This window comes from Rhinopithecus bieti, unplaced genomic scaffold (genome assembly GCF_001698545.2).
Source record: "Rhinopithecus bieti isolate Rb0 unplaced genomic scaffold, ASM169854v2 scaffold_12088, whole genome shotgun sequence".
NCBI classification, from domain to species: domain Eukaryota; kingdom Metazoa; phylum Chordata; class Mammalia; order Primates; family Cercopithecidae; genus Rhinopithecus; species Rhinopithecus bieti.
The window spans coordinates 3,491,285-3,517,818 of record NW_016807975.1 but is presented as its reverse complement, the minus strand read 5'-3'; the positions used below and the strand labels follow the sequence as shown (position 1 = coordinate 3,517,818).

The 26,534-nt window shown below is 37.6% G+C and overlaps 1 protein-coding gene across 1 annotated transcript in view; it reads left to right on the top strand.

Annotated features, from left to right (window-relative positions):
- The window catches only part of PLPPR1 (phospholipid phosphatase related 1), a 147,110-nt gene that overhangs the window by 90,404 nt on the left and 30,172 nt on the right, over positions 1–26,534 (top strand). The window contains exons 2-3 of the mRNA XM_017884363.1: positions 2,115–2,303; positions 24,115–24,247. Coding sequence (XP_017739852.1) covers positions 2,115–2,303; positions 24,115–24,247 — 322 coding nt within the window. The remainder of the gene's footprint in view (positions 1–2,114; positions 2,304–24,114; positions 24,248–26,534) is intronic.

Here is a 26,534-nt window from a genome sequence, read left to right as displayed (position 1 = left end):
TTGTGACCTAACTGGAATAAAAGGAAAGGTGGCAATGGATGTAGTCAAAAGGTAAACACCTTTAGATCAGATGGTTAGAAATTTGTACTTGAAGCTGGGCACAGTGGTTCATGCCTGTATAAGGCCGAGGTGGGTAGATCACCTGAGGTCAGGAGTTCAAAACCAGCCTGAACAACATGTTGAAACCCCATCTCTACTAAAAATACAAAAATTAGCCAGGCGAGGTGGTGTACACCTGTAATCCCGGCTACTCAGGAGGCCAAGGCAGGAGAATCACTTGAACCCAGGAGGCGGAGGTTGCAATGAGCCGAGATCGTGCCACTGTACTTCAGCCTGTGCAACAGAGCGAGACTCTGTCTCAAAAACAAAACAAAACAAAACAGAAGTTTGTACTTGAGACACATTATAACAGAGATACCAAAGAGGAAAGGCATCAAAAGAGGAGAAATTAGAAGGACAGGGAAGATTCTTAAAACAGAGATACCAAAGAGGAAAGGCATCAAAAGAGGAGAAATTAGAAGGACAGGGAAGATTCTTAATTCAAATGACCCTTAAAGATAAATGATGCTATCTGCTACTGTAGGGAAGAGTTGCAGAATTACTATCCCAGAAGTAGAGGCTGTGCTGGTTCCAGAGAATGGTTTACAGTGGGGCAGAGGGTAAAGGCTGTGCTTCAATGTTGTGGCTAAAGCAATGGATAGGAAAATGGATGAGAATGCCAAAAATTGCCTCTCTGTGCTGGAGTTTAGCTACTTTGCCTCCCCCATCACTCTCCACCTTTTCGTATAAGACGCAGTTTTAGATCCTGATACAACTCAGCTTTTGCTTGTTTCCTACAGATCAGGAAATGTGAGTTTCTAGTCCTGGTTTTAACACTAACCAGCTGTGTGGCCTTGGATTAGTCATTCCAGGGCTGCAATAAGAACTTCAGGCTTCTTAAGCCCTGAAAAGATTATGATTGCCCTTCACTGTCTTATATGTGCTTCAGAATACAAACAACTTTAAGCCATAGGTATCTAAAGATGTCCTACCAAGTTCTAATGTTTTTTGCATAACTTTGATACCTTTAAACAAATCAACATTTAAAAATATTTTTTCTTCATTTTAGTTTCCCTGTTTTGGTAATGCTCAATCTAAGCACATGTTTAGTTTAATTTTTGGATAATCAGGCAGTGGTCAGTTCCACTTTCCTCATCTATGAAATGAAGGTGTCAGATAGGAAGAACTCTAAGATCTCCCCCAGCTTAAGTTTCTATAATTTCGTGACCTCAGATGTATTTTCTATCTGACTTTATCACCATCTTGGCATTGGTGATTTCCAAATATGAATGGGAAAAAATGTTACCTTTCCACATCCCCTCAATTCCACATACCTGCTAAAAACGATAAACTTCGGTGAGTATCTAGGACATCTGAGTCAAAAAAGGATAACTGTGTCTTTTTTTTCAATGTCTAAATCCTACAAAGGGTATATTTCTATAATAAGATACGATCATCAGCAAAGTCCTTGACTTACTGGTAGAAACCATTTTGGAAAAATATAAAAGTTATGACTGATGTACGATACCTGCCAATAACTTAGGGTATCGAAATTTCCCTTAACCCATCTAGGATTTAGCTTTCCTGCTAATTTCTTCATTTGTCCATTCCTTCATTTACTCATGATTTACTTACCTTTCATATTTCATAAGGTGAGTCTACCTGTAATATTGTATGAAATTGCTCATGAACAGTTCTCACATCTATGTCTTGACAACTCTCTTGCCACTGCCTTTTGACTTTTCACCTCTGTCCTAAATGGCTATAGTGCCTTGGTTCCCATGCATACTCTGAGACTCTGAGAGGGTGGCAGCAGAGGCTGGAGCTCTCTACAAGCCTGGCTGGGATCTGCCTTTCAGATGGGAGCTGCTCATTATTTGCTGCAAGGTTTATAGAACAGATGTTACAAGGCAGACAAGCAAGCACACACTCCCAGAGCACGCCGCGCCAGGCACGCACACACTCGCCAATATCAGGAGAGCCGCTGCTGGGGTGATGGAGGGAGTGTGCTCTGAGGGGCAAGGGCTGCTCCGAAGCCCTGCTAATGTCTCTGTGTGGCCATGCTGTATTTTCAGCTTGTCATCATGGCTGGGACAGTGCTGCTTGCCTACTACTTCGAATGCACTGACACTTTTCAGGTGCATATCCAAGGATTCTTCTGTCAGGATGGAGACTTAATGAAGCCTTACCCAGGGACAGAAGAAGAAAGCTTCATCACCCCTCTGGTGCTCTATTGTGTGCTGGCTGCCACCCCAACTGCTATTGTAAGTACAGAAATAGACTTTCCTCTTTATTGTCAGATACCCAAGAATATTTCCTGTCTGCTTTTTCTCCTCTTTCTTCTCTTCCTCAGCATTCACCAGCAGCTTTATCAGTGGCATCCTATTTCAGCCAAAACAGAGTGAATGGAGCTCTGCAGAAAAACTCATTAAAATGGGTCTTGTCTTATATAAGTGGCTTTGGTTTTTCAGTATCTGAATTTTAAAACGACAGTTTTTTTTAAAAGCATGTGAGAATGTTATAAATCAACAGGTATGACTGTAATGTGTTAAGAACAGCTATTGTCCTCTTGGAAAAAATATGCTATGAGTTGCATGTATTCAAAAAAGATTCTGAATGTAAGTGCTGGCAGTGATATAACGACTGGAGTTAGAGTAGAATAGAATCCCTCAGGCCGGTATCTCCTGCTGTTCTCATTGAACTTCCAGAGAGGCCGGAGATGAGATAAATTGCTTAAGCTGAAGTTTGCTATGATTCATCCTTGATGGCTCTGGCTCTGTTCACATTATATCACATTAAATTAAGTTGCAACTTTACCTTCATTTATTTCATTTTCTCTTCCATGAAGCAAAAAGTTGGCCACACAGTCCTCTAGGGAGATTGCTTAACAGCATAAAGTTTGCAGATCTGTGTTACCTGGTCAAGTGATTTAACACTTAGACATTTTAATTTTTATTTTAAAAATTATATTTGGGGGAGTTTTAAATTATTTCTGCCTAAATATGCCATAAGGTCAGATTAGTCAGGATGTGATCTTAGTTCCCATTCCGCTCCTTCTCTTCTGACAGCTGACTCCCCCAACTCTCCCTCCTCCCCTACCTGCCCTCTACTCGGCAGTAATAAAAATACTGACTGGCATGCTGAGGAATACAGCAATTGCTCAGATACTCAGTTCAAATATTGTTTTTCTGTGTCAATGTTTTGCTTCCTTTCGGATGAGAAATGGAATAGAATTTTGAAGATAGATAATATGGGCATAGTAAATTCTTTTGGCTCATTGATCCCAGGCTCTACAAAGCTCTCCCTTAAATGATAAGACTGCTGTAAGGACTAAGATCAGCACTGATGAGCCACAACATGATATATCAGAGGGGCTAAGAAACACAAGCGTTGCTGCCCAGCATACCTGGATTCACATCCTGGCTTTGGGCAAGTCACCTCGCTGTTCTTTCCCATATAAAATAAGGACAACTGAATGCTTACCTCATGCGTTGTTGTAGGGCTTAGAAATGACTTAGCACAGTGCCTGGCATTTATGAAGTGGTCAGGAAATGGGAAACCAAAATCCTGGCTGGAACTGCTCTTTGCCCTCTTTGGAATCACAAACCAACTTCCTACTTCCGAAAGGAATGAAATTCCACTGAGAACCCTCATTAAGACCTCTTCTCTGCAGTTCTACAGTGAACGGAGATATGCCCATTCCCCAGAGGAAGGCTGATGTCTGTACGCCTCTTACTAGCCCACAGAATAAGAGAAAGCACAGAAGACATTTTTCCATGTACCTCACAATGTGACACACTCCACACCCCATGTAAAACTAGGATGCCAGACTGGGTTCTGTCTGGTATGGTTTCATGGTGGCTCTACCTGGAGGCCACGGACTCAGTCTAGAATTGGGTCCTGGTTTCTTCCTGTGTATTCAGACAGGCAGCCTTGAGTGATCCATTGACTTACTAACATATTTCCTCTCTTCTTCCCAGTCCCAGGAAATTTCATTTATCATTCCCTAGGTTCTCCTTTACTTTTTATAATTATAGAGATTGTTTTATATTTTAAAATGTAGGAAAACAAAGGAAATGGATTAATAAAATTGTGAGCAGCAAGTTAGAATCAGAAAATAGAATTAATAAATTAAATGTACATTTGCCTGGCTATTCATAGAAAGGCAGACATACAAATACAAATAGTTAAAAAAACATATACTTAAAAGCAAAAATAAATAAAAATATAAACTTAAGATTTGTTTAAGTTGTATGTACAATTCTGTGCCAATAAATGCTTATATCTCAATAATAGCGATGCCTTATATTAAAATTTTTTAAAAAACATGTAGCAAAGCTGAATATGTGAATGCCAACAGAATAAAATTTTAAACATGCTAAAATTTATCTCAAAAAATAGTACTCAGGACACATAGCTGTGTGTACTCAGGACACATAGCTCAAACATTTGAGGAATTAAAAAAATCTCAAACTATATAAAATGTTTCAAGGCCTCTTCATAAATGAAAAACTTTTCCATGCATATTACAAACAAGAAAAATAATGGATGTCAAGAACTTGGAAAGGGAGTCCATATAAATACCCACAAAAGCACCCCAAATAGTAAAAATAATCTCACTTAGCAGTATTGATGCAAGCATGTAGAAACAAACTGGTAGATTTGCCTACATCAGAATAAAAATATGGGTGCAGCACACCAGCATGGCACAAGTATACATATGTAACAAACCTGCACGTTATGCACATGTACCCTAGAACTTAAAGTATAATAATAATAAAATAATAATAAAAAAATAAAAATTTATATCAGAAGTAAAGACTGCAAAAAAGTTTGCCACATAGGAGACTCAAATGTAAATACCCTTAATACTAAAAAAGATGAGCTTCCCAAAATCAAAATGAGAGAGGACAAGAAGAGACAACTAACAACCAGCAATCAATAGACTATGTGCAGATAAATATTTCCAAACTCATCAGTAGGATCATTTTTTAAAGGATACAGCATTTTTCTCATATAAAATTGGCAAATGTGTTCAAGGAACTTAGTCTATGTTGATGAATGTAGAGACTTTCCTGTAATACTAGTCAAAGCATAAACTAATATTTTCTTTCTGAAGAGTAGGTTGTTAAAGATGTATTAAGAGCATAATAAACTTCAGACCCAGTCATTAATTACATTTTCTAGATTTATAAAAGTACAAAGATTTGTATATAGGGATGTTCATGTCAGTAATAGTTTTAATAATGAGAAACTTGGAACTAGCTAAATACGCAATCCCAGAAGATTGGTTTAATACATTATGTGCCAGCCATGTTTTTGTAACACCTTAAGTAGTGATGGAACATGTTTGTAATTTAGTATTAGGATTTTTAAGACCAAAAAATTATATACAGTATTGTGGGTAAGATCTTTTTCTCTTCCATAAGATAATCTGACCTCATAATTTTCTGCCTCTGTTTCCCTAGAAAAAGATAATATGTATCAATTATATCACTAGGTAAAATTGAGCCCTTCTTGGTGAATTGCATCTATTCTCAGATAATTGTTATAACCTGAGAGACTGCTTCTGCTCTGACTTCCAGTAACAGTGACTCTGGTAACTTGGCGTATCTATTGTGGGACCCTGGAAACTATGACTATGGAGTTGTTACATCATATATTGACTCCTATAGGGCATGTGGCTTTTCAGCCAGGGTAACTCCTGCATCCTCTGAAATGTATGTAGCCTCCATGCACCTGAGCTGTACTGCTCTGCTGGACCACTGCAAGGACATGTACTAAAGATAAATAGGTAATGCTACCCTGCCGGCAAGTTGTGGTTTCTTCCAAGTGGACCAGCACCAAATGTAGTCTGTGGGTCTGAATATTTAATAGATCCTAAAAAGATACGTTGTAAATAATGCAAGTATAATCCCAAATTTATAATTATAAAAGGAATAGAAACTAAACATTTTCAACTATTATTTCTGAATGGTAATGTTAGTTTTTCTTCATTTATACTTTTATATATTTCTTTCCAAATTCTACATGAATGCATATTTTTAAACCAAAGACATACCTCTAAAACAAATTTTATAGTCCACTTATTTTGGCAATAATTACAAAATGACCAACCTTTAATAAGCCTTGAAAATGGCAATTCTAATAAAAACGCACATCACCAAAGAATTTTCTCTTCACCTATCAAGTGATAGATCTTCTTTCATGTTAAGATTTTCAGCAGAAGCTCTTCTCTAGGCTACAGCTTTTGATATTATCTCTTCCATTAATTCATTTTCCCCAAATGACACTAACTGAAATGTAGAACAACTGCTCCCATGGAAGTCAAGGTGACATGGTCTCTGGACACAGCATTAAGCACCTACACTTCTACTCTAGTTCTCAATTCGGAAACCCTGATTCGGTTTTTCATTCCTTTGCTTCTCTGGGTGACAAATACGACTGATAATACTGACAAACCCCAAAATATATTCCATCAGTGATGTGCACAAGAATAACATCTTTTAATATACTTATATTGTGCAGGGATGACCTAATTTATCCTCAGAACTGCCAAAAAACATAGAGAAAGTGTGTGGTCCAATTTCTTTCATTTTGAGTTGAGACTGTTGAGACTCAAGTTGGTTAGATGATTTGCTGAAGGTTCCACCTAGTTCTGTACATGATTAGACAGCCACTCATTTGGTTCCACTTATTTTCCTCACAAATGAGTGGCATTGCTAGGAACCAGGGCTGATTGCAGCTCACAGGTCAATGGCAAAAAGCAGCATGGCCTTCCTACCCTGCTAATGGTGCTTGATTTTCCCTCAAGACCTAAAAATACATGAACATCAGCAAGATAGGGAAGTTTCGTGGGAACAGTTTCCTGGGAACAAGGAGCTGCATTCACTTCTCCTGTCCCATCTTGGTGAGATATGACCTCTTGCAGCTCCCAAGTGCACACCTCAGCACACACCCCTGCTTCTGAGTATGCATCCTCCACTCTCCTCACAATGTAGTCATCTTTTCCCAGGTTTGATAAGACTAGAGAGGCAGGTCTCATTTCACAGCTCTGCCCCCAGTAACTATGTGACCTCTGATAAGTCATGTTCCCTCTGTGGGTTCAGTTTCCTCATCTATACCTAAAAGAAAGGGTTAGGCTAAATGATCTCTAAGAACCTACCAGTTCCCGGATTCCATGAAAACTGCAAAAGGAACATTCTGATCGGAAGCTAACATTTGGAGCCTTCCAAATTCCCGTTTCTTTCTGGAGTTTGATTTTGCACCTCTGTGCTGGATTAAGTGTTTCACAGAGCTGCACAGTTGTTTATTCCTTCTTAAAACCATTTCCTGTTCTCTATGGAGTATAATGAAGTCGTAACTCCTCTCAGATGATCTGTGAGACACTAATATCAAATCTCAAAAATGTAGCTCAATGTGGACTTGTCTGTCCTTGGTTTTCTGTGCACCCTCAAGCACATTAACCATGGAAGAACCTAGCACCCTACAGTGCTGCGTGTCTGCAGATGGGCAGTAATGACCCCCATTCACCACTGCAGGGGTGCACAAGAAATGCTTGAGGGGAAAGACTCTGCTGTATTTTCAACCTGTCATTTCCTATTTCTCCTTTTGTGCTTTGCTGTCAGAAAAGATCAGCATCATATTGAGACACGGCCACATGGGATTAACTGCAAAAGGCCAAGGCCACTGCTGTCCCAGATCTTCAGGAAAGGTTAGAGCATGGGGGATTGACTGTGTCCCCGTTTAGCCCAAAGTGACAACCTATGCTTGAAAGAAATCTGCAGGGTATGTTCTGACCACCTGGAAACCCTAGCTAACTACTGCCTCGGGCCTTCTGAATAAACTCATACACTCAGAGTCAAAGGAAGAGAGCCTGTTTGGATAAGAGGATTTACTCAGCAGAGAATCTGATTTACCCTCATTTTATCTCAGCCCCAGCAGCACAAGGCATGAAAAAAATGGCTATTAAACCTTTTTTCTTGGCCTCACAACGAAGTGACAGGGGAGTATTTAGTATTGAAGCAGCAGAACATTTGACTTCCAGCCCGAGGATTGAAATAGCTCACATTTTGTATGCAAGTGTGCACGCATGCATTACAAGACTCATCTAGATTTTCCTAGGAAAGGAAGAGACAAACACAACTTGATAGAAAGGCACAATTTGGAGGAAATTGTGAATCTTCATTTGGGGGTTTCTGGGCTGTAAGCTCTTCCAGCAAATGTAAAAACCCAGAGCACAGTGCAGATCACAAAGTGGGCTCTCAATAATGCAAGCCTGTTGGCTGGCTGACGAGGGGTGCAGCTGCTGAAGCAAAGGAGACATTGTAGGGTCTTGTACTTCCTCATAATCTGCCTTTTCCAGGCTCTGAACAACCTCATCTGTTGAAACTCTTTATAACATTTTATAATTCACATCTTTTTCCCTTTTGTACATTATCACATGACTTCCTTTTTTGAAAAAAAAAAAAAAAATTCTCCATGACTACATTTTCTTTGTTGCTAATATATTCAGTGTTTATAATTTACATTTTTCTAGAAAAGATTTCTAGATATGCCCATTAATTATTGTGGATTTTTTAAAAACTGAAATCCACTTTCTCTCCATATGCAGATGACTGCTCCAAATCTCCTTTAGAGATTGTTTTTCCCCTGACATCATTCCACCAAGAGACATGCTTTCCATCTTCAATATACCCCTCCTAATAATTGATGACTAGATGATTATGTTAAGCAACTTGACAATTTGTTTCTTGGAAGGAATATTGTTTGCCTAAAATATGTGATTTTCGATGCATTTTACTTTTTACTGAAAGCAGTATTTTAGCTAACTCATTTTAAATTCCCATTTTTCTTGTATTCACTGTTCAGAAAAAAAAAGATACAGGAGAACACCGTGCTTTGGAAATATATGATACAACCTTGGTGCTGTATTTTATATCAAGTGTCAACTAAAGACACCTTCTGAATGGGTGGATGTGGCCTCTAGAGTAAGACCAGTAGAGATGCTTCAGTTTACAAGAACACTTATTATCCCATTTACTGAACTATTTTCAGAATCATCCAAACAGCCTCAGTTCCATTTAAGCCTTGAGCTTTGAAACGCATAGGAAGTGTCTGGAGCTGAATTGCATCAATGTGTAATAAAGCAGAAGTCAAGAGCTCTTGAACTAGCCTAAGCTCAGCAAGTAAGGGGACAGGAAGCTCTCTGCAGATCTGGGGTTATCAATGTGACAGCACTCATCAGGAAAGATTAAAGCAGAGCATGGAGACATTGGCAGTTAGGACTAGCAGCAGGGTCTATAGGTTGAAAATCTCCTGGATGACTTTTAGACAAAATTTAAAACAAAAACAATTTCTGCCTTCTTGGAGATGCTTATTACTATTGAAGCCTCTCAGGGAGAATATTAGAAGTCTCTAAAAATCCGTAAGACTGAGAGCCCTGAAACTACTTAGAGATTAATATTGGGGAGTATGTAAAGAACTCTCTCCTCTTCCTCAGAATGTTAGAATATCCAGGGTGTGGGCAAAATTTGATCACCAGCCTCTGCTGTCGTTTAAGAACCCAAAGTGACAGAGATATCAGGAAATGTGATGACTCTGGGCTGGGCTGTGTCTACTTTGCTTTCAGGGAAGGTAACTTGGTGTGAGGGTAAAGGCCCATGGGATTGTAGAAGGAAATTATGGCTGAAGGAAGAAGCAGTTCAAGAAATCATGCTTGCCTTGGAGAGCTTAACTGACTGAACTGAGATTGAAGCCCAGTTATGTGAATTCAGTTTCCCTTAACAAGCCCTCTCTTTTTAGCTCCTATCATAATGGCAAAGATGTTGGAAGTAAAAAAAGCGCCTTAGGGATCCTGTAGTAAAACTTCTTCATTTTACAGATGAGAAACTGACACCCAAACAGGTCAAGCAACTAGTCCAAAATTAAATGCCTGGTTAGGGCAGAGCCGAGCTAGAGTTACACTGTATTTCCTTACTCCAGGACTAGGCACAATGATTTCTTTCTCTTGTTTCAACACACATTCTTGCCTGGGTAGATGAGCAAGTATAAACAGAAAACAGGATATGTATATATTGCTTTTACATTCACTTTTTAATTATCTCAACAACTATGTAATATAGTCCCTATGTTCATATTCAAATCATTAGAAAAACAAAAACTGAACCTCAAAAAGTTTCCATTACTTACCCAAAGTCACACATCAATAAATGAAAGAGCTGAGATTTCAACTCCAAAGCCCGCATTCAGGAAACAGCAAAAACGTCGATATTGCCCAGTACTAGAGCTACAACTAGCATATGTATGACCTCAAAATATGTATTCCGGGAATTCTAAATGCCCTTTTAAATTGCAACTACATATAACATGCAGTGAAATTTCCTTACAATATAAAATTATAATGTATCTTTCAATGACTAGTTTTTTCCACAGACTGTTTATATTCTGAAATCTAAAACTTCCTCTAAACTTTTGTATTTATATCAATTATTTATTGCATACCACATTTTTTTAAAAATATTTGTGAAGGAGAGGGATGGAGCGAGATGATGGAATAGTACTATCCAGTAATCATACCCCCTCCAACTGAAATATCAACTTGAACAACTATTCATGCACTAAAATATTAATGCCTTCACAAGAGCTAAGGAAACCAGGTGAGAGATCAGAGTAACTGGTTGAAGCACAACAATAATAAAAGTTGCATTGAAAATGGTAGAAAGGAGAGTTTTATATTACCTGCACCACCCCTCCCCCAACCATCACAACGCTGAGAGAGACACCTTCCACTTGGGGTAAAGAGAGGAGTGTGAGAACAGGACTTTGCCTTGGACCCCAACCCTGGGCCCACCACAGTAAAATCCAGCATCAGGCAGGCTAGCAGGCACCCACAGCCCGACTCCAGAGTAGTACACACAAACTGAGTCCCAGTGCTGGGTGGGACCATGCAGTCCCAGACTTCAATCCTGTGAGGCAGATTTGATCTCTGAATTGAACTACCACTGGCTTTACTTCAGTGTCTATAGGATCTGGACAGGCCTAAGCAGCCCCAGGCTTTGTGCACACCCCAGCCCTGTAGTGACCCTGGGATTCAGAACCAAGCTCAATGGCCTGCCCAAACTCTCTGAATGGGCTGTCAAAGAGCTTTTCCAGACAAAGCCAATTTGCAAAGACTGGAATAAGTACCTACTTCTACAAATGTGTATATATCTATACACAGCCCCAAGAACAATCAGTATAACATGACATCACCAAAGGGACAAAATAAAATACTGCTAACTGACTCTAAAGAAATAGAGATGTTTGAACTCGCTGACAAGGAATTCAGAATAACTGTTTTTTAAGGAAGTTCAGTGAACTTCAAGAAAATACAGAAGAACAATGCAAGTAAATGAGGAAAACAATAAGTGAACAGAATGAGAAATTTAACATTATATTGAACATTACATTTAGCATTATATAATTATAAAGGGGTTAATTCAGTAAGAGAATATAACAATTGTAAATACATATGTACCCAGTACTGGGGCATGCAAATATGCAAAGCAAAAATTGTTAGAGCCAGAGAGATAGACCTCAATGCAAAAATAACTGGAGATTTCAGCACCCCACTTTCAGCATTGGACAGATAGTCCAGACAGAAAATCAATAAAGGAACATTGATTTCAATATGTACTATAGACCAAATGGACTTGATATTTGCAAAACATTTCACCCAATGGCTACACAATACACATTCTCTTCCTTAGCACATAGGTTATTCTCAAGGACAGGTAATATCTTAGGACATTAAAAAGTCTTAAATTCAAAAAAATTGAAATCATATCAAGTATATTCTCGACCACAATGGAATAAAACTAGAAATCAATAATAAGAGAAATGTTGGAAACTATACAAACACATGGAAATTAAACAATATGCTCCTGAATGACCAGTGGATCAATGGATAAGAAGGAAGTTAAGAAATATCATGAATCAAATGAAAATAGAAACACAACATACCACAATGTATGGAATCGAGCAAAAGCAGTACTAGGAGGGAATTATATAGCAATAAACCCCTACAGCAAAAAGGTAGAAAAACATCAAACAATCAAATGATACATCTGAAAGAACTAGAAAAACAAGGGCAAACCAAACCCAAAATTATGAGAAGAAATAATAAAGATCAGAGCAGAAATAAATGAAATATATAAAACAATACAAAAGATCGATGAAATGAAATGGTTTTTTTCAAAAGATAATTGATAAACATTTAGCCAGACCAGACGAAAACAGATGACTCAAATAAAACCAGAGATGAAAAAGAAGACATTGCAATTGATACCACAGAAATTAGAAAGATGCTTAGAGACTACTATGAGCAGCTATAGGCCAATAAATTGCAAAACCTAGAGAAAATGGATAAACTCTAGACATATGAAACTTACCAAGATTGAACCATGAAGAAATCCAAAACTTGAATAGATCAATAACAAGTAATAAGATCAAAGTCATAATAAAAGTTTTCAGCAAAGGAAAAACCCAGGACCTGATGGTTTCACTATTGAATTTTACCAAACATTTAAAGAAGAACTAATAACAATTCTACTCAGCCAGGCGCGGTGGCTCAAGCCTGTAATCCCAGCACTTTGGGAGGCCGAGACGGGCAGATCACGAGGTCAGGAGATCGAGACCATCCTGGCTAACACGGTTAAACTCCGTCTCTACTAAAAAAATACAAAAAAACTAGCCAGGCGAGGTGGCGGGCGCCTTAGTCCCAGCAACTCAGGAGGCTGAGGCAGGAGAATGGCGTAAACCCGGGAGGTGGAGCTTGCCGTGAGCCGAGATCCGGCCACCGCAGTCCAGCCTGGGTGACAGAGCTAGACTCCGTCTCAAAAAAAAAAAAAAAAAAATTCTACTCAAACTGTTCTGCAAAATAGAGGAGCAAAGAATACTTCTAAACTTACTCTATGAGGCCACTATTGCCCTTATACCAAAACCAGACAAAGACACATCAAAAAAAGGAAAAGTACAGGCCAATATCCCTAATGAACAAGAGTGTAAAAATCTTCAAGAGAATACTAGCAAACAGAATTCAACAACATATTAAAAAGATCATTTATCATGGCCAAGTGGGATTTATCCCAAGGATGCAAGGATTGTTCAACATATTCAAATCAATCAATGTGATACATCATATCATCAGAATGAAGAAAAAAATGATCATTTCCATTAATGCTGAAAAAAGTATTTGATAAAATTCAGCATCCTTTCATAATAAAAACCTCATAAAACTGAGTATAGAAGGAACATACCTCAACACAATAAAAGCCATATGAAACAGACAGCTAATACCGTACTGAATGGGCAAAAACTGAAAACCTTTCCTCTAAGATCTGGACCATGATAAGGAATCCCACTTTCACCACTGTTATTCAATATAGGACTGGAAGTGCTAGCTAGATCAGTCAGATAAAAGAAAGAAATAGCATCCAAATTGGACAGGAAGTCAAATTATCCTTCCTTGCAGACTATATGATCTTATATTTGGAAAAACCTAAAGACTCCACCAAAAAAAAACTATTAGAACTGATAAATGAATTCAATAAAATTGCAAGATACAAAATGAACCAACCAAAAATGGTAGCATTTCTATATGCCAACAATGAACAATCTGAAAAAGAAATCGAGAAAATAATCCTATTTACAATAGCTACAAATAAAATATCTAGGAATAAACTTAATCAAATAAGTGAAAGAGCTCTACAATGAAACTCTAAAACGCTGATGCAAAAAATTGAGGACACAAATGGAAAGATATTTCATATTTGTGGATTAGAAGAACATTGTTAAAATGGCCACACTACCCAAAGTGATCCACAGATTCAGTGCAATTCCTATAAAAATACCAATGATGTTCTTCAAAAAAATAGAAAAGAAACAAATCTGACATTTATATGACATCACAAAAGACCCAGAATAGCCAAAGCTATCTTGAGCAAAAATAACAAAACTGGAGGAACCATATTACCTGACATAAAATTATACTACAGAGCTATAGTAACCAATACAGCATGGTGTTGCCATGAAAACAGACACATAAACCAATGGAACAGAATAGAGAACCCAGAAATTAATAAAATAAGAAGAAATAGAGACTAGAAAAACAATAGAGAAGAACAAAATGAAGAGTTGCTTTTTTGAAAAGACAGTCTAAAGTTTTGTACATTTAGTCTAAGAAAAAAGAGAAGATTCAAAATTAGAGATGAGAAAGGAAACATTACAACTGATACTGCAGAAATACAAAGGATAGTATTAGACTATTATGAGCAATGATACACCAACAAATTGGATAACCTAGAAGAAACAGAAAAGTTTCTGGATACATACACACCCCCAAGATTAAATCATGTAGAAATAGAAATTCCAAACAAACTAATAACAAGTTAGGAGATTGAATCAATAATATACAGTCTCCCAGCAAAGAAAAGCCCAGGAGCCGACAGCTTTGCTGCTGAATTCTACAAAACATTTAAAGTAAAACTGATATAAAACCTTTTCCAGCTCTCTCCCAAAAATATTGGAAGGGAGGGACTACTTCCAAATTCATTTTATAAGGTCAGCATTACCCTAATACCAAAGCCAGAGAAGGACACAACAACAACAATACTGGTCAACATTCCTGATGAACATAGATACAAAGATCCTCAAAAAACCTAACAAATCAAACTTAACAGACATTTTAAAAGACCACTTACCATGATCATGTGGGATTCATCCCAGGGGGGCAAGGATGGTTCAACATACACAAATCAATAAATGTAGTACATCACTTTAAAAGAATGAGGAACAAAACCTATGTGAGTATTTCAATAAATGCAAAAAAAGAGTTTACAAAATTCACTATCCTTTTATGATTTAAAAAACCCTCAACAAATTAGGTATAAAGAAATGTAACTCAATACAATAAAGGCCATATGTGGTAAACCCACAGCTAAATTCATATTCAATGAAGACAAGTTGAAAGGTTTTTCTGTAAGATGAGGAGTAAGACAAGGATAACTCTCACCACTTCTATTCAACATAGTACTAAAAGTCCTAGCCACAGCAATTTGACAAGAGAAAGAAAGACAAGACATTCAAATTGGAAGCAAAAACATTAAATTGTCCTTGGTTGCATATGATATCTTATATATAGAAAACCCTGAAGACTCTACTGAAAAACTGTTAGAATAAACTAGTTCAGTAAATGTGCGGGATAAAAAACAAAATACAAAAATCAGTAGCATTTCTATATATTAACTGCAAGCTATCTGAAAAAAATTAAATAATAATCCTATTTATAATAGCTACAAAAATAGGAATAAACTTAACCAAAGAATGAAAAGTATCTACAATGAAAACTATAAAATATTGATAAGGGAAATTGAAGAGGATGCAAAAGAATGTAAAGATATCCTATGTTCATGGATTGGAAGAATTAATACTGTTAAAATGTTTACTACTACCTGAAGCAATCTATAGATTCAACTCAATTGCTACCAAAATATCAATGACATATTTTTTTATAGTGATGGGATCTCACTATGTTGACCAGGCTAGTCTTGAACTCGTAGCCTCAAGCAATTCTCCCATCTCAGCCTTCCAAAGTGCTAGGATCACAGCCATGAGCCACACCCACTGTCAATGATATTTTTCACAGGATAGAAAAAACAATCCTAAAATTCATCAATCAAAAAAGACCTAGAATAGCCAAAGCAATCCTGAGCAAAAAGAACAAATCTGGAGACATCACACTACCTGACTTCAAAATATACTACAAAGCTATTAGTAACCAAAATAACATGGTACTGGCATATAAAGAAAGACCAATGGAATAGAATATAACCCAGAAACAAATCCACATGTTTATAGCCAACTGATTTTCAACAAAGGTGTCAAGCACACACAAGGGGAAAAGGTCAGTCCATTAAAAAATTGTGTTAGGAAAACTGGCTATCCATATGCAGAAGAGTAAAATTAAACCTTTATCTCACAACATACACAAAAATCAACTCAAAATGGATTAAATGCTTAATTGTAATACCTAAAACAATGAGGTCTTACATAGAAGAAAAGCTTCATGACATATGTCTGGGCAGTGATTTTCTGGATATGAACCCAAAAGCACAGGCAACAAAAGCAAAAAATAGACAAATGGGATTACATCAAACTAAAATGCTTCTGCACAGTGAAGAAAACAAGCAACAAAGTGAAGAGACAACCTACAGAATGGGAAAATGTATTTGTAAACCATATGTCTAATAAGGGTTAATATCTAAAATATAAGGAAATCAAACAACTCAATAGCAAGACAACCCAATTTAAAAATGAAGAAAAGGCCTAAATAGACAAAAATATTAAAAGACAAATGCCCAACAAATATATGAAAAAAATGCTCAATATCACTAATCATCGGGGACATGCAAATTAAAACCACATTGAGATATAATCTTATACCTGTTAGAATGGCTATTATCAAAAGATGAAAGATAAGTATTGGTGAGAATATGGAGAAAAGGTAACCCTTGCATATTGCTGGTGGAAATGTAAATTAGTACAGCCATTATAGGAATCCATATGGAGGTTCCTCAAAAAATTAAAAATAGAATTGCCATATGATCTAGTAACAGTCTATATACCACTACTGGGTTTATACACAAAGGAAATGAAATAAGTATATCAAAGAGATATCTGCACTGCCATATTATTGCAGCATTATTCCCAATAGCCAAGATATGGAATCTGCCTCAGTGTCTGGATTTAAAAAGATGTGATATATATGCCATTAAAAAGGAAATTCTGTCATTTTTGACAAGATGGATAAAACTGGAGGACATTAAGTGAAATAATCCAAGCACAGAAAGACAAATACTGCATGATCTCACTTATATGTGGAATCTACAAAAGTTGATCTCATGGGAGGAATAAGTTCAAGAGATCTATTACACAATACTGTAGCTATAATTAATAAAATATATTATTGAAAAATGCTGAGTGAATATTAAGTGTTTGCACTATGTAAGATCATGCATATGTTAATTAGCTAGATTTATTAATATCACAGTGTACATACCCTTTAATGCATCAAGTTGTACTCAATAAATACCTACAATTTTATCTGTTGAGTTTTAAAAAATACAATTTATGAAGGAACACAGCCTAAAAGATAACATGCCAAAATGATGCACTGTGTTTCAGGGTTATTTGGTTTACATTTTGGTTTTCCTATTCAAAAGATAACTTTATCAAGATAGAACAGTTATCTTAATTACTTAAAGTATAGTCACTATCATCTGAAGGTCATGTGTCAGTTGGGATTATAGCTGGCGTAAGTTGGGGGATGAGAAATGGACCAATGGTATCCACTTGCAGTTCATTCACTGCCAGATCTTGTTTGGCCTTGACCATTTCTCACTGGAGAATACACTCATTTGCCATGGGTGTTACGGTGTTTGTTATCCAACAATCAGAAAGGCCAAAATTAGGCAAGGCAACCAGGTCTGAACATATGGAGAGTCCCACATGACCCAGATGCTCTCTCAGCAGAGTAATAGATTGAGGCAAAGTGAGGTGGCAAAGGTACAGATGGAGGACCCCCGCCATTGCCAAAACCAGAATCACAAGTCTGCCATAGTGAGCAAAACAACATCCAATGTGGGCTAAAGGCTTGGTATAAAGAAGAAAGACCCCTTACCTTCCTGGCTTCTTTCTCTCTCTTCAAGCAGAATTGGGCTCTATATGAGATTATGGGACATAGTGAATGGACCATCCTATGTGTCAGCAAAATACAGGAAAATGAACATCTCTGAAGCCTACTCATTTGCATGTGAAAGCTGGATTGTTTCATAAGCATATTTTATGTTCATCACACTTTTAACTGAAAGCCAGGAATATCTCATTACATTTTAATTATAAAATGACCCACTTCTTCCCTTCCTGTATTTCTTATACAAACATTATCACTTAATATAATCCAGGCCTTATGCCAATAACTAGACAGATTAGTATATACCCTTGCTCTGATTTTTCTTTTATGCTCCATATCTCATTTGCTCTTTGATTGTTGTTGGCTGACAGTAATAATCCTTATACCACTTACCGCTTTTGACATGAGAGTATTAGGACATTTTACTTATGAATTTGAGTCCCAGCTCTGTTGCATATTCTCTTTAGCCTGTTATACTTTGGTGTGCTTTTGTTTAGATCTGTGTGTGTACACACTCGTATGTTTTAATGAAGATAGGTTGTGTGTAAATTTTGTCACTATCTTGTTTTTTTATCCCCTTGTGTAAGTATTGAAAAGCCTCAGTGAATGGAGAATTTCTAGAATTTGTATTTTCTGTAGAGTAGGAAATGGGCTTCGGAAATCACTGAGACAAGCAATGCTTCTTTTTTCTTATTATCTCATGTGTTTGTCACTCTCCCACCTCCTTGGTTTATTTTGTAATCATGTGTGATTTCATGACATTTCCAAAGGGGGGAAAAAAGTCTTTCCTACTCTTTTACACAGTCAACACAACATTTCTAACCCAGATGTGGATATATTTCTCTCAAATGCAAACCAGTTCTCCAACTGGTGCCCTTTAATTCATCTCTATTCTGACACTGTCTACCCAGGATTGGTGTTGGATGCTATAGATTGAGGGCTTGATCTTACAAGACTGCCTCTATTTCTAACACCACTTGCAAGTAATAATCTGTCACCTATACTTCTGACCAACCAACTATAAACTGAGGTTCCCACAACCCCCTCCACTGGTTCCATTAATTTGCAAAACAACTCACAGAACTCAGGGAAACCCTTTGCTAATATTTTACCCATTTATTATAAAGGATATTACAAAGGACACAGATGAACAGCCAGATGGAAGACATGGATAGAGCAAGGTATGTGAGAAGGGGCACAAAGCATCCATCCTCTCTCAGGACTCACCACCCTGTGGGTACCTCCCTATGTTCATTAATGCAGAACTTCCCTGAACCCAGTCCATTTGGCGTTTTAATGGAGGCCTCATTTTGTAAACACAATTGATTAAATCACTGGCTACTGGTTATTGACTCAGCCTTCAGCCCCCTTTTTTCTCCCCAGAATTGAGAGTGGGGCTGAAAGTTCCAACCCTCTAAGCACATGGTTGGTTCCCCTGGCAGCCAACCCCTACCCTTAGGGTACCCAGAGCTCACCAAGTTGTCTCATTAGAACAAAAGATGATCCAATCAATCACATAGGGAATTACAAAGGCCTTAAGAGCTCTGTTTCAGGAACTGGGGACAGAAACCTATATGTATATACATCTTATGTCATATCACATTATGATTTGTTTGTATTTCCCTACTAGGTATGTGTCCACTTCTGTGTCTCCAGTGCTGGTACAATGCCAGGCACAGAGTGGGTGTTCCCCTCCCCCAAATTGTTGAGAACTACATGAATAAATAAGTAAATTTAGTATAAAAGGGACAGTTTATTCTCTGATTGTTATTTATTCTTAAGCAATACAGCCAGAATTCTGGGATTTCTGGCACATAGTGCAGTCTTCCTCAAGTGTTCATCTTCAGGGCAATTAAAGTTGGAGTGTTCTATCAAAAAGTAAATCCTTTAAGGATTCAATGTCATATTTATTCCAACAAATATTTCACTTCCAAGATTAGGCTGTAGAAAACAACAAAAACAGATATTGCCCCTACTATATACCAGGTTCTGTTCTAGGCATTGTACAAGGAAGGACAAAAGTTCTGCCCTTGAAGACATCACAGACAAATGGAGAGGGACATATAAACAGTAATCCCATTCATTGGGTAGATGTCGGGCTAGAGATCTGCATAGTGCACTATGGCAGTGACAGGACAGCCTCTTAATTTTCCTACAGAGCCTGACAAAGTCTTCCCCACTAAGGTGGTCACATTTTCATTAGGTCTGAAAAGTAATGGAAATCACTGTTTCTTCTTTTAAGTCTGCTTCATTAAACCTATATTCTCAAGGACCTTCTTTAACTTTATATGCTTATTTTCATTCAACGCTGACCAACTACTGTGTAACTTTACGCTGGTCTGGGCTCAGGATGCAACCAAGAATAAGACAAGCAGGACATCCCATAACTAAGAAAAACAATATTATGTAATTATTTGTGATAAGAGCTAGAAACAAGAAACAAGGTAAGAGATTCATGTATAATTAAAATACTAACCTAGTCTGCAAGAGCAGGGAAAGTGCCCTCAAGGAAATACTACTTCATTTACCCAATCATGTGTGAATTTATCCCCATCTGTTCACTGAGATGAAAAACAGTAGTGTAGTGCCATCATATATATATTAGGGACAAACAAAGCCCCTTGGCACTTTATTTTGGCAGAGATAGGTCTTATGCAAAAAGAGAGAGGGCTGAGTTCCAGAAACTATTCAAATACTTTTATATAGTAAAGCATCAATTCATTGTTAATTCCAAGGGATATTAAGCACAGAATATTTCTAACTCTGCACAACCATAGGCACAGGCACCTCCTGCCAAGGTGATCCATGCTGGGTCATTGTTTGCCTGTTTGACTCCAAATTCTATTTTTCCTGCCTACTTTCCACCCCAGTTCTTACTTGCTTGGCTCCCTCTGTGCCAGTGCCAAGCCACTATCCCACCTGCAACCCACATATGCCTTGCTTCTGTCTTGTACCTCACTGGCCCTACCTTGCAGATTTCTCTGATTCAACCAATAACACCATGGTACCATGTGTTAATTCCACACATCTGCTCTATTTCTGCTGAGGCTGATGCTGAACTGAACCCCAAGGAAGTCTTGTTACTTTTAGAGTGTGACAGAGCTGTAAAGTAAGATCTTCAGATCTAAAATCTAAGGACCATTTTGTTTAGTTAAAAAACATCTGGCCAAGATGTAGTCATAATAAATGTATGACTAAGACTAAATATTACTAAAGTTTTTAAAACAGCATTCTATCAAAATAATTAAAGTAGCTTACGACTATTATAATCATCTTAGCCTGTACATTGAATGACTTTTCTATTTTTCAGTGGTTTTTCTGTTTTTTTCTCCCTTCCCCATTTTCTCTCTAATGTCAATTTGAACCAGCACTGTCCATTTCAAGGTCACATCATCCAGATTTAGGACAATTCCAGGGAAGTTGGTCATGAATTAAGGAGAACTCCAAAAGCCTTGCCGAGCTACAGAGATGCCAAGGGCCTTGTTGCTTATAAGAGCAAGAATCTTTTAAGCCACAGAAAATGTTCAATCTACTTTCTTTCCTTTTAAATAAAATTAAAATTAAAATTAGAAAGAGAAGGAACCAATCACGTTTCAGATTCCAGGCAGGGGTAGGAGCAAAATTACAAATGTTAGTGGCCCTCAACTGGAGGAACTCAGTGTCTTTAGGATGGACTGAGATTTTCCGTGTCATGGGGTAAGAACCATCATAGATGTCTGGATCAAGTACTCTTGGCAGAGGAAGCAAAAGGCCCTCCTGTAAATAGAAAAGGCATCTTTTACATATCTAACAAGCAGCAGAGTCTCCCAGCCATGGGATCCATTTGGCATTAGGGATGAAAACTGACTTTCCTGGAGGAGAGAAATCCCCTTCTACCCAGGAGCCTTGGCTTCTTAGCACTTTGTCCTTGTAACATGTATAAGACCTAAACTGATTTTATAAGATCTTTGTATGTGTTCCTCAGTAGATTACATACTCATGGAGGTTATAAGTCTTTTATCATCTTGGAATCTGCCTCCTCAGTGATATTACAAAGTGCTTTGTAATAATAGTAGTAATAATGATGACAATGTTAATGCAGTTGTAATCGATTTCATAACAACTTCACCCTCTTATATAATATAGTACATATTATGGTGATATTCTAACCAGTTCATGCATATGCATATATGAGTGTGTATATTTATTAAACCTATAGACAGACACTGTTATCATGTTTATACAGATAACTGAGGCATAGAAAGGTTAATTAGTCCAAGGTCATCAGAACTAATAAATCAGAAACCCCAGCTTTGAAGCCAAGAAACCCTGACTTCAGAGTTCTCCCTCTTAACCACTACACTTGTCCATGGTAATGACTTAATAAAAAGATTTCTAAATATTTCTTAAATTTACTTAATATTGAGAACAGAGAAAACAAAACAGGTTAAATTCAGCATGTTTTAAATGCTAAAGACATATGCTGTTAAAGTTTGAGGTAGAACAGTGTAGTGGAAATAGAACTATAGGCCACATTCTAGAGATGCTTCTGATGCTATCTGGCTGTGTGTGTCTGAGTTCCTGAAACCCATAAAGGGAGAAGAACAACTTTATAAATGATTCCAGTTTTGAAATTTTATGTTTAATTGCTGTTACCCATGTGCCTTTCATTATGTCATCATCTTTATCCATCTAAACAGATATTCCAGCATGATAGGAGAAATATAAGGTATGGGAATTAAAACATTAATAATTTTCTCTAAAATCACGGGTCTATGTACAGCAAAGAAGATCATCTATGAGGTCACATTCTTCTGGGGAAATGTTAAAATTAGGATGAGGAAAAATCAAAATGGCATATGAATAGTGGGAAGTGTGGACTTTGGAATCCAATTGACGTGTAAACTAATTCCTGTGCCCCCATGCACCGTCCATATGCTTTGGAGGGCAAATTACCTAAACTTGCTGAACTTTCACTCCTCAACAGTAAAGCAAGGATAATTAGGCCTACAGGAGGGATCTTGTGAGCATGAAAATACTATGCTGAAGTGCCTAACACCCGGTATTTAATAGATGATGGTAATTAACGTTTTACTCTTCTTTGATGAGTCTCAATCTTCAGTTATGGCAGTGTCGTTATTCGTGAAAACTTGTCTCCTGACAATTCCTTGTTTTAAAGGGGAATACACTGTGCTGGGTGCTATAAGGGTACTAAAGAATTATTAAGATATAGTCCCTGCTATTAGGGAGCTTCCAATCTACATAAGGGTGTTATGATTTAAAGGGTAATACATATATTTTTTAGTTTTAACAAGAGAGAGATGCCTATAATAAAGAAGGGAGAGTCAACCAGTTCAGGGGAGGAGAAATATATCTGAGGCAAATATGATCAAATAAGAATTCAGAATGTAAATAATCATAATGGCACATAATAAAGTAATGCAGTTAAGTAAAGTCCTCACTTAATATTGTGGATAGGTTTTTGGAAACTGCACGTTTAAGCAAAACAATGTGCTATATAACAAAACTAATTTTACCATAGACTAATTGATATAAACAAGAGTTAAATTCTTACAGCATAAAGTATGGCATTTCACTTAAAGTTCCAGTCTTCAAAAACCTACTGGTATAAGGTGAGGTCTTACTGTAACCTCTTGTAATGTGTGTATATAATGCCTCCTTGGGCACATCGGCAGTCTGAATCATTCCTCATCATTGCAACTCACACAGAAATAAAAAAGAATTCAATCCCAGCATGAACCTTGTCATAAATTCTATTACAATTTATTTTATTATTATTATTTTTTTTTTGAGATGGAGTCTCGCTCTGCCGCCCAGGCTGGAGTGCAGTGGCCGGATCTCAGCTCACTTCAGCTCACTGCAAGCTCCGCCTCCCAGTTTCCCGCCATTCTCCTGCCTCAGCCTCCCGAGTAGCTGGGACTACAGGCGCCCTCCACCATGCCCGGCTAGTTTTTTTTTGTATTTTTTAGTAGAGACGGGGTTTCACCGTGTTAGCCAGGATAGTCTCGATCTCCTGACCTCGTGATCCACCCGTCTCGGCCTCCCAAGGTGCTGGGATTACAGGCTTGAGCCACCGCGCCCGGCCTACAATTTATTTCAATTTGTTTCCATGTGACCTTAGAATTTAATATTATAGGCTGAAACTCTACCTGAAATGATCAATTATCACTTTCTCTAATTCTTTTGAAGTGTTAAATGCAAATTACTGTCTAAGTCAACATCTCTCCCCAACACCTTTTAAAAGGATTGTGGGTCCTCAACAGTTTTGTTTTGTTTTTAAAGTCATAGGCCTCTCTTATCAAACAGATCTCCAACTTGACATTTCTTAAACATTCCTTCCCTAGATTTTTATTGGTGAGATATCCATGTATTTCATAAAATCAACAAGAGAATCCCTGATTGCTCAGGAGAAAACAATTCTGACTGGAGAATGCTGTTACCTGAACCCCTTACTTCGAAGGATCATAAGATTCACAGGTGAGTACAAGACGGTGCTGAACTAAGCTCTCACATAAAAGTAAAATTACTAAAGGCAATCACTAGATAACATAAGCTATGGAAGTATCAACATTAAAAGCAAGGGCTGTTTTGGGAATTTTCTAAGAAGTGCAGAAATTGAGCCTGATCCTACTGCCAACATCAAATTTTTGACCTTTGAAGTGGTACTTCTTAAATTGTCTTATGAATGATTTCAACTGATTTTCCCCCCACACAGTAGTTACCTGAGATTCCCCTGGACGTATGTTTTAATATTGACTGGATATTGCTATACACCTTTTGGCAGAGTCAGGCAAGGGGTTGGGGTGAGGGAGCATCAGGGGACACCAGTAAAATAAATTTAGAAATAATCAAATTTCCTGACAGATTTCCCATCCAGTAATTTTGTTATGCAGGGAATTTAACAAAGAGTGGGAAATGTCAGCCATCAGGTTCTTGAAAATAATGCCTTTTCAAAGTTGGAAAACAAATGCTTTTATTAGTGTTCATGATAGAGAATAATGAAGGCATATTCTACGTCCCTCCTTCTAGGAATTTTATGAAAAGTGAGGTACTAGTGATTAATAATTACAGATATGGGAATAAATGTGTATGGGTACAGGTAGGAATGGAGATCTTACAAAGTTCCTACACATTAAGTACTCTATAAATGATAACTATTACAGTATTCTAATGAGATCCTACAAATGCCTACTGACCAGATGTTTAAGGGAGCCATGATACCATTTAGAACAAGAGAACTGACAACTGAGAAAGTGAGGGTCATGCTCTCAACAAGCCTTTTGGTAATCCTTAATCTTTTTTTTTTTTTTCCTGTTGTAGGAAAGGATTGAATTTCTTCAAGTAATAAGCAAATACCACATCAAAATCAAATATGTAATAACTTGTCTGGTTGGAGTGGAAATGAAAGAAATAGTACAGTGGGAAACCTACGAAAATCTGATTTAAAAGAAGTAACCCTTAGCATTAAGATAGTCTCAGGCATTTGATGTTATTTGCAGAATAAAATTTTTGCAGACAATGGAAGTTTGCAATTGGCTTACGGGTATACCCTGGTCAATATGATGCCACTACTGTCTAGTTCACTCATTCCAAACAATGGTTTGTTCCAAAGATGTCCAGAGTTTGATCACTTCCCAGAGGGGCAAGATAAGAGATCAAGGGGAAATGAGGAGAGAAGAGAATATTTATTATACAGAACACTGAACTAGACATTTTACATACATTATTTCATTTAATCTACCCAAAACCCTGTACGATATTTTATTTTATTTTTTAGACAGAGTCTTGCTGTCTCCCCCGGCTGAAGTGCAGTGGCACGATCTCGGCTCACTGCAACCTCCGTCTGCCAGATTCAAGCAATTCTCCTGTCTCAGCCTCCTGAGTAGGTGGGATTACAGGTGCCTGTTCCTAATGGTGGATAATTTTTGTATTTTTAGTAGAGAGGGGTTTCACCATCTTGGTCAGGCTGGTCTTGAACTCCTGACTTCAGGTGATCCACCTGCCTCAGGCTCCCAAAGTGTTGGGATTACAGACATGAGCCACCATGCCCAGCCCCTGTAACGTATTTTATAGTCCTAGTTGTACATATGAAGAATCTTGACAGGAAATGGGGTAAAGTAACTTTTCCCAAGGAGTAACGCATGCACACACACGTACATAATTTGATTCAGGGAAGATTTTATGACCACTGTCCAACCTGCTTCCTATACATGTAATTATAGCAAGTTATTTAAAACAGATTTGTTACAATTAAATTGGAATATCTTTAAAAGTCACTGCTATTTCCCTTGGCAAAGATAAATTACACCTTTTGTGACCCACACACCTGGAGCAGGGTCCAAGGAATAGAAATTTTGATTGGCACTTATCATTTATATAGACCCCTATGCAATGGTAGCACAAGTCTCTGTTCATTGAGGGAAGCCAGAAGATCCCTACCATCCAGGAACCAGTCCTCTAGATTGTCTGTTCTGGTATCTAAAACTCCCACTTGAGACACCACGTTGTAGTGAGGCATGGTTCAGGAAGACCACTGTTAAAGTAGAAATTTGTCACCCTGGAGGAGCATCAAGTTCCCACTTATAATCAATGACACATCAATCCATTTGGATCTGTTATAAGCTAATAGAGATCTGGACCTTGGGAGGATAAGCCAGAGACATTCAAATAAGGTGAGTTAGAGTTCAGCATCATGAGATTCTGCTTCTAAAGATGCTAGAGCAGAGAGATAGCCAAAAGGTAACATTTAAACTTTGGAGAATTA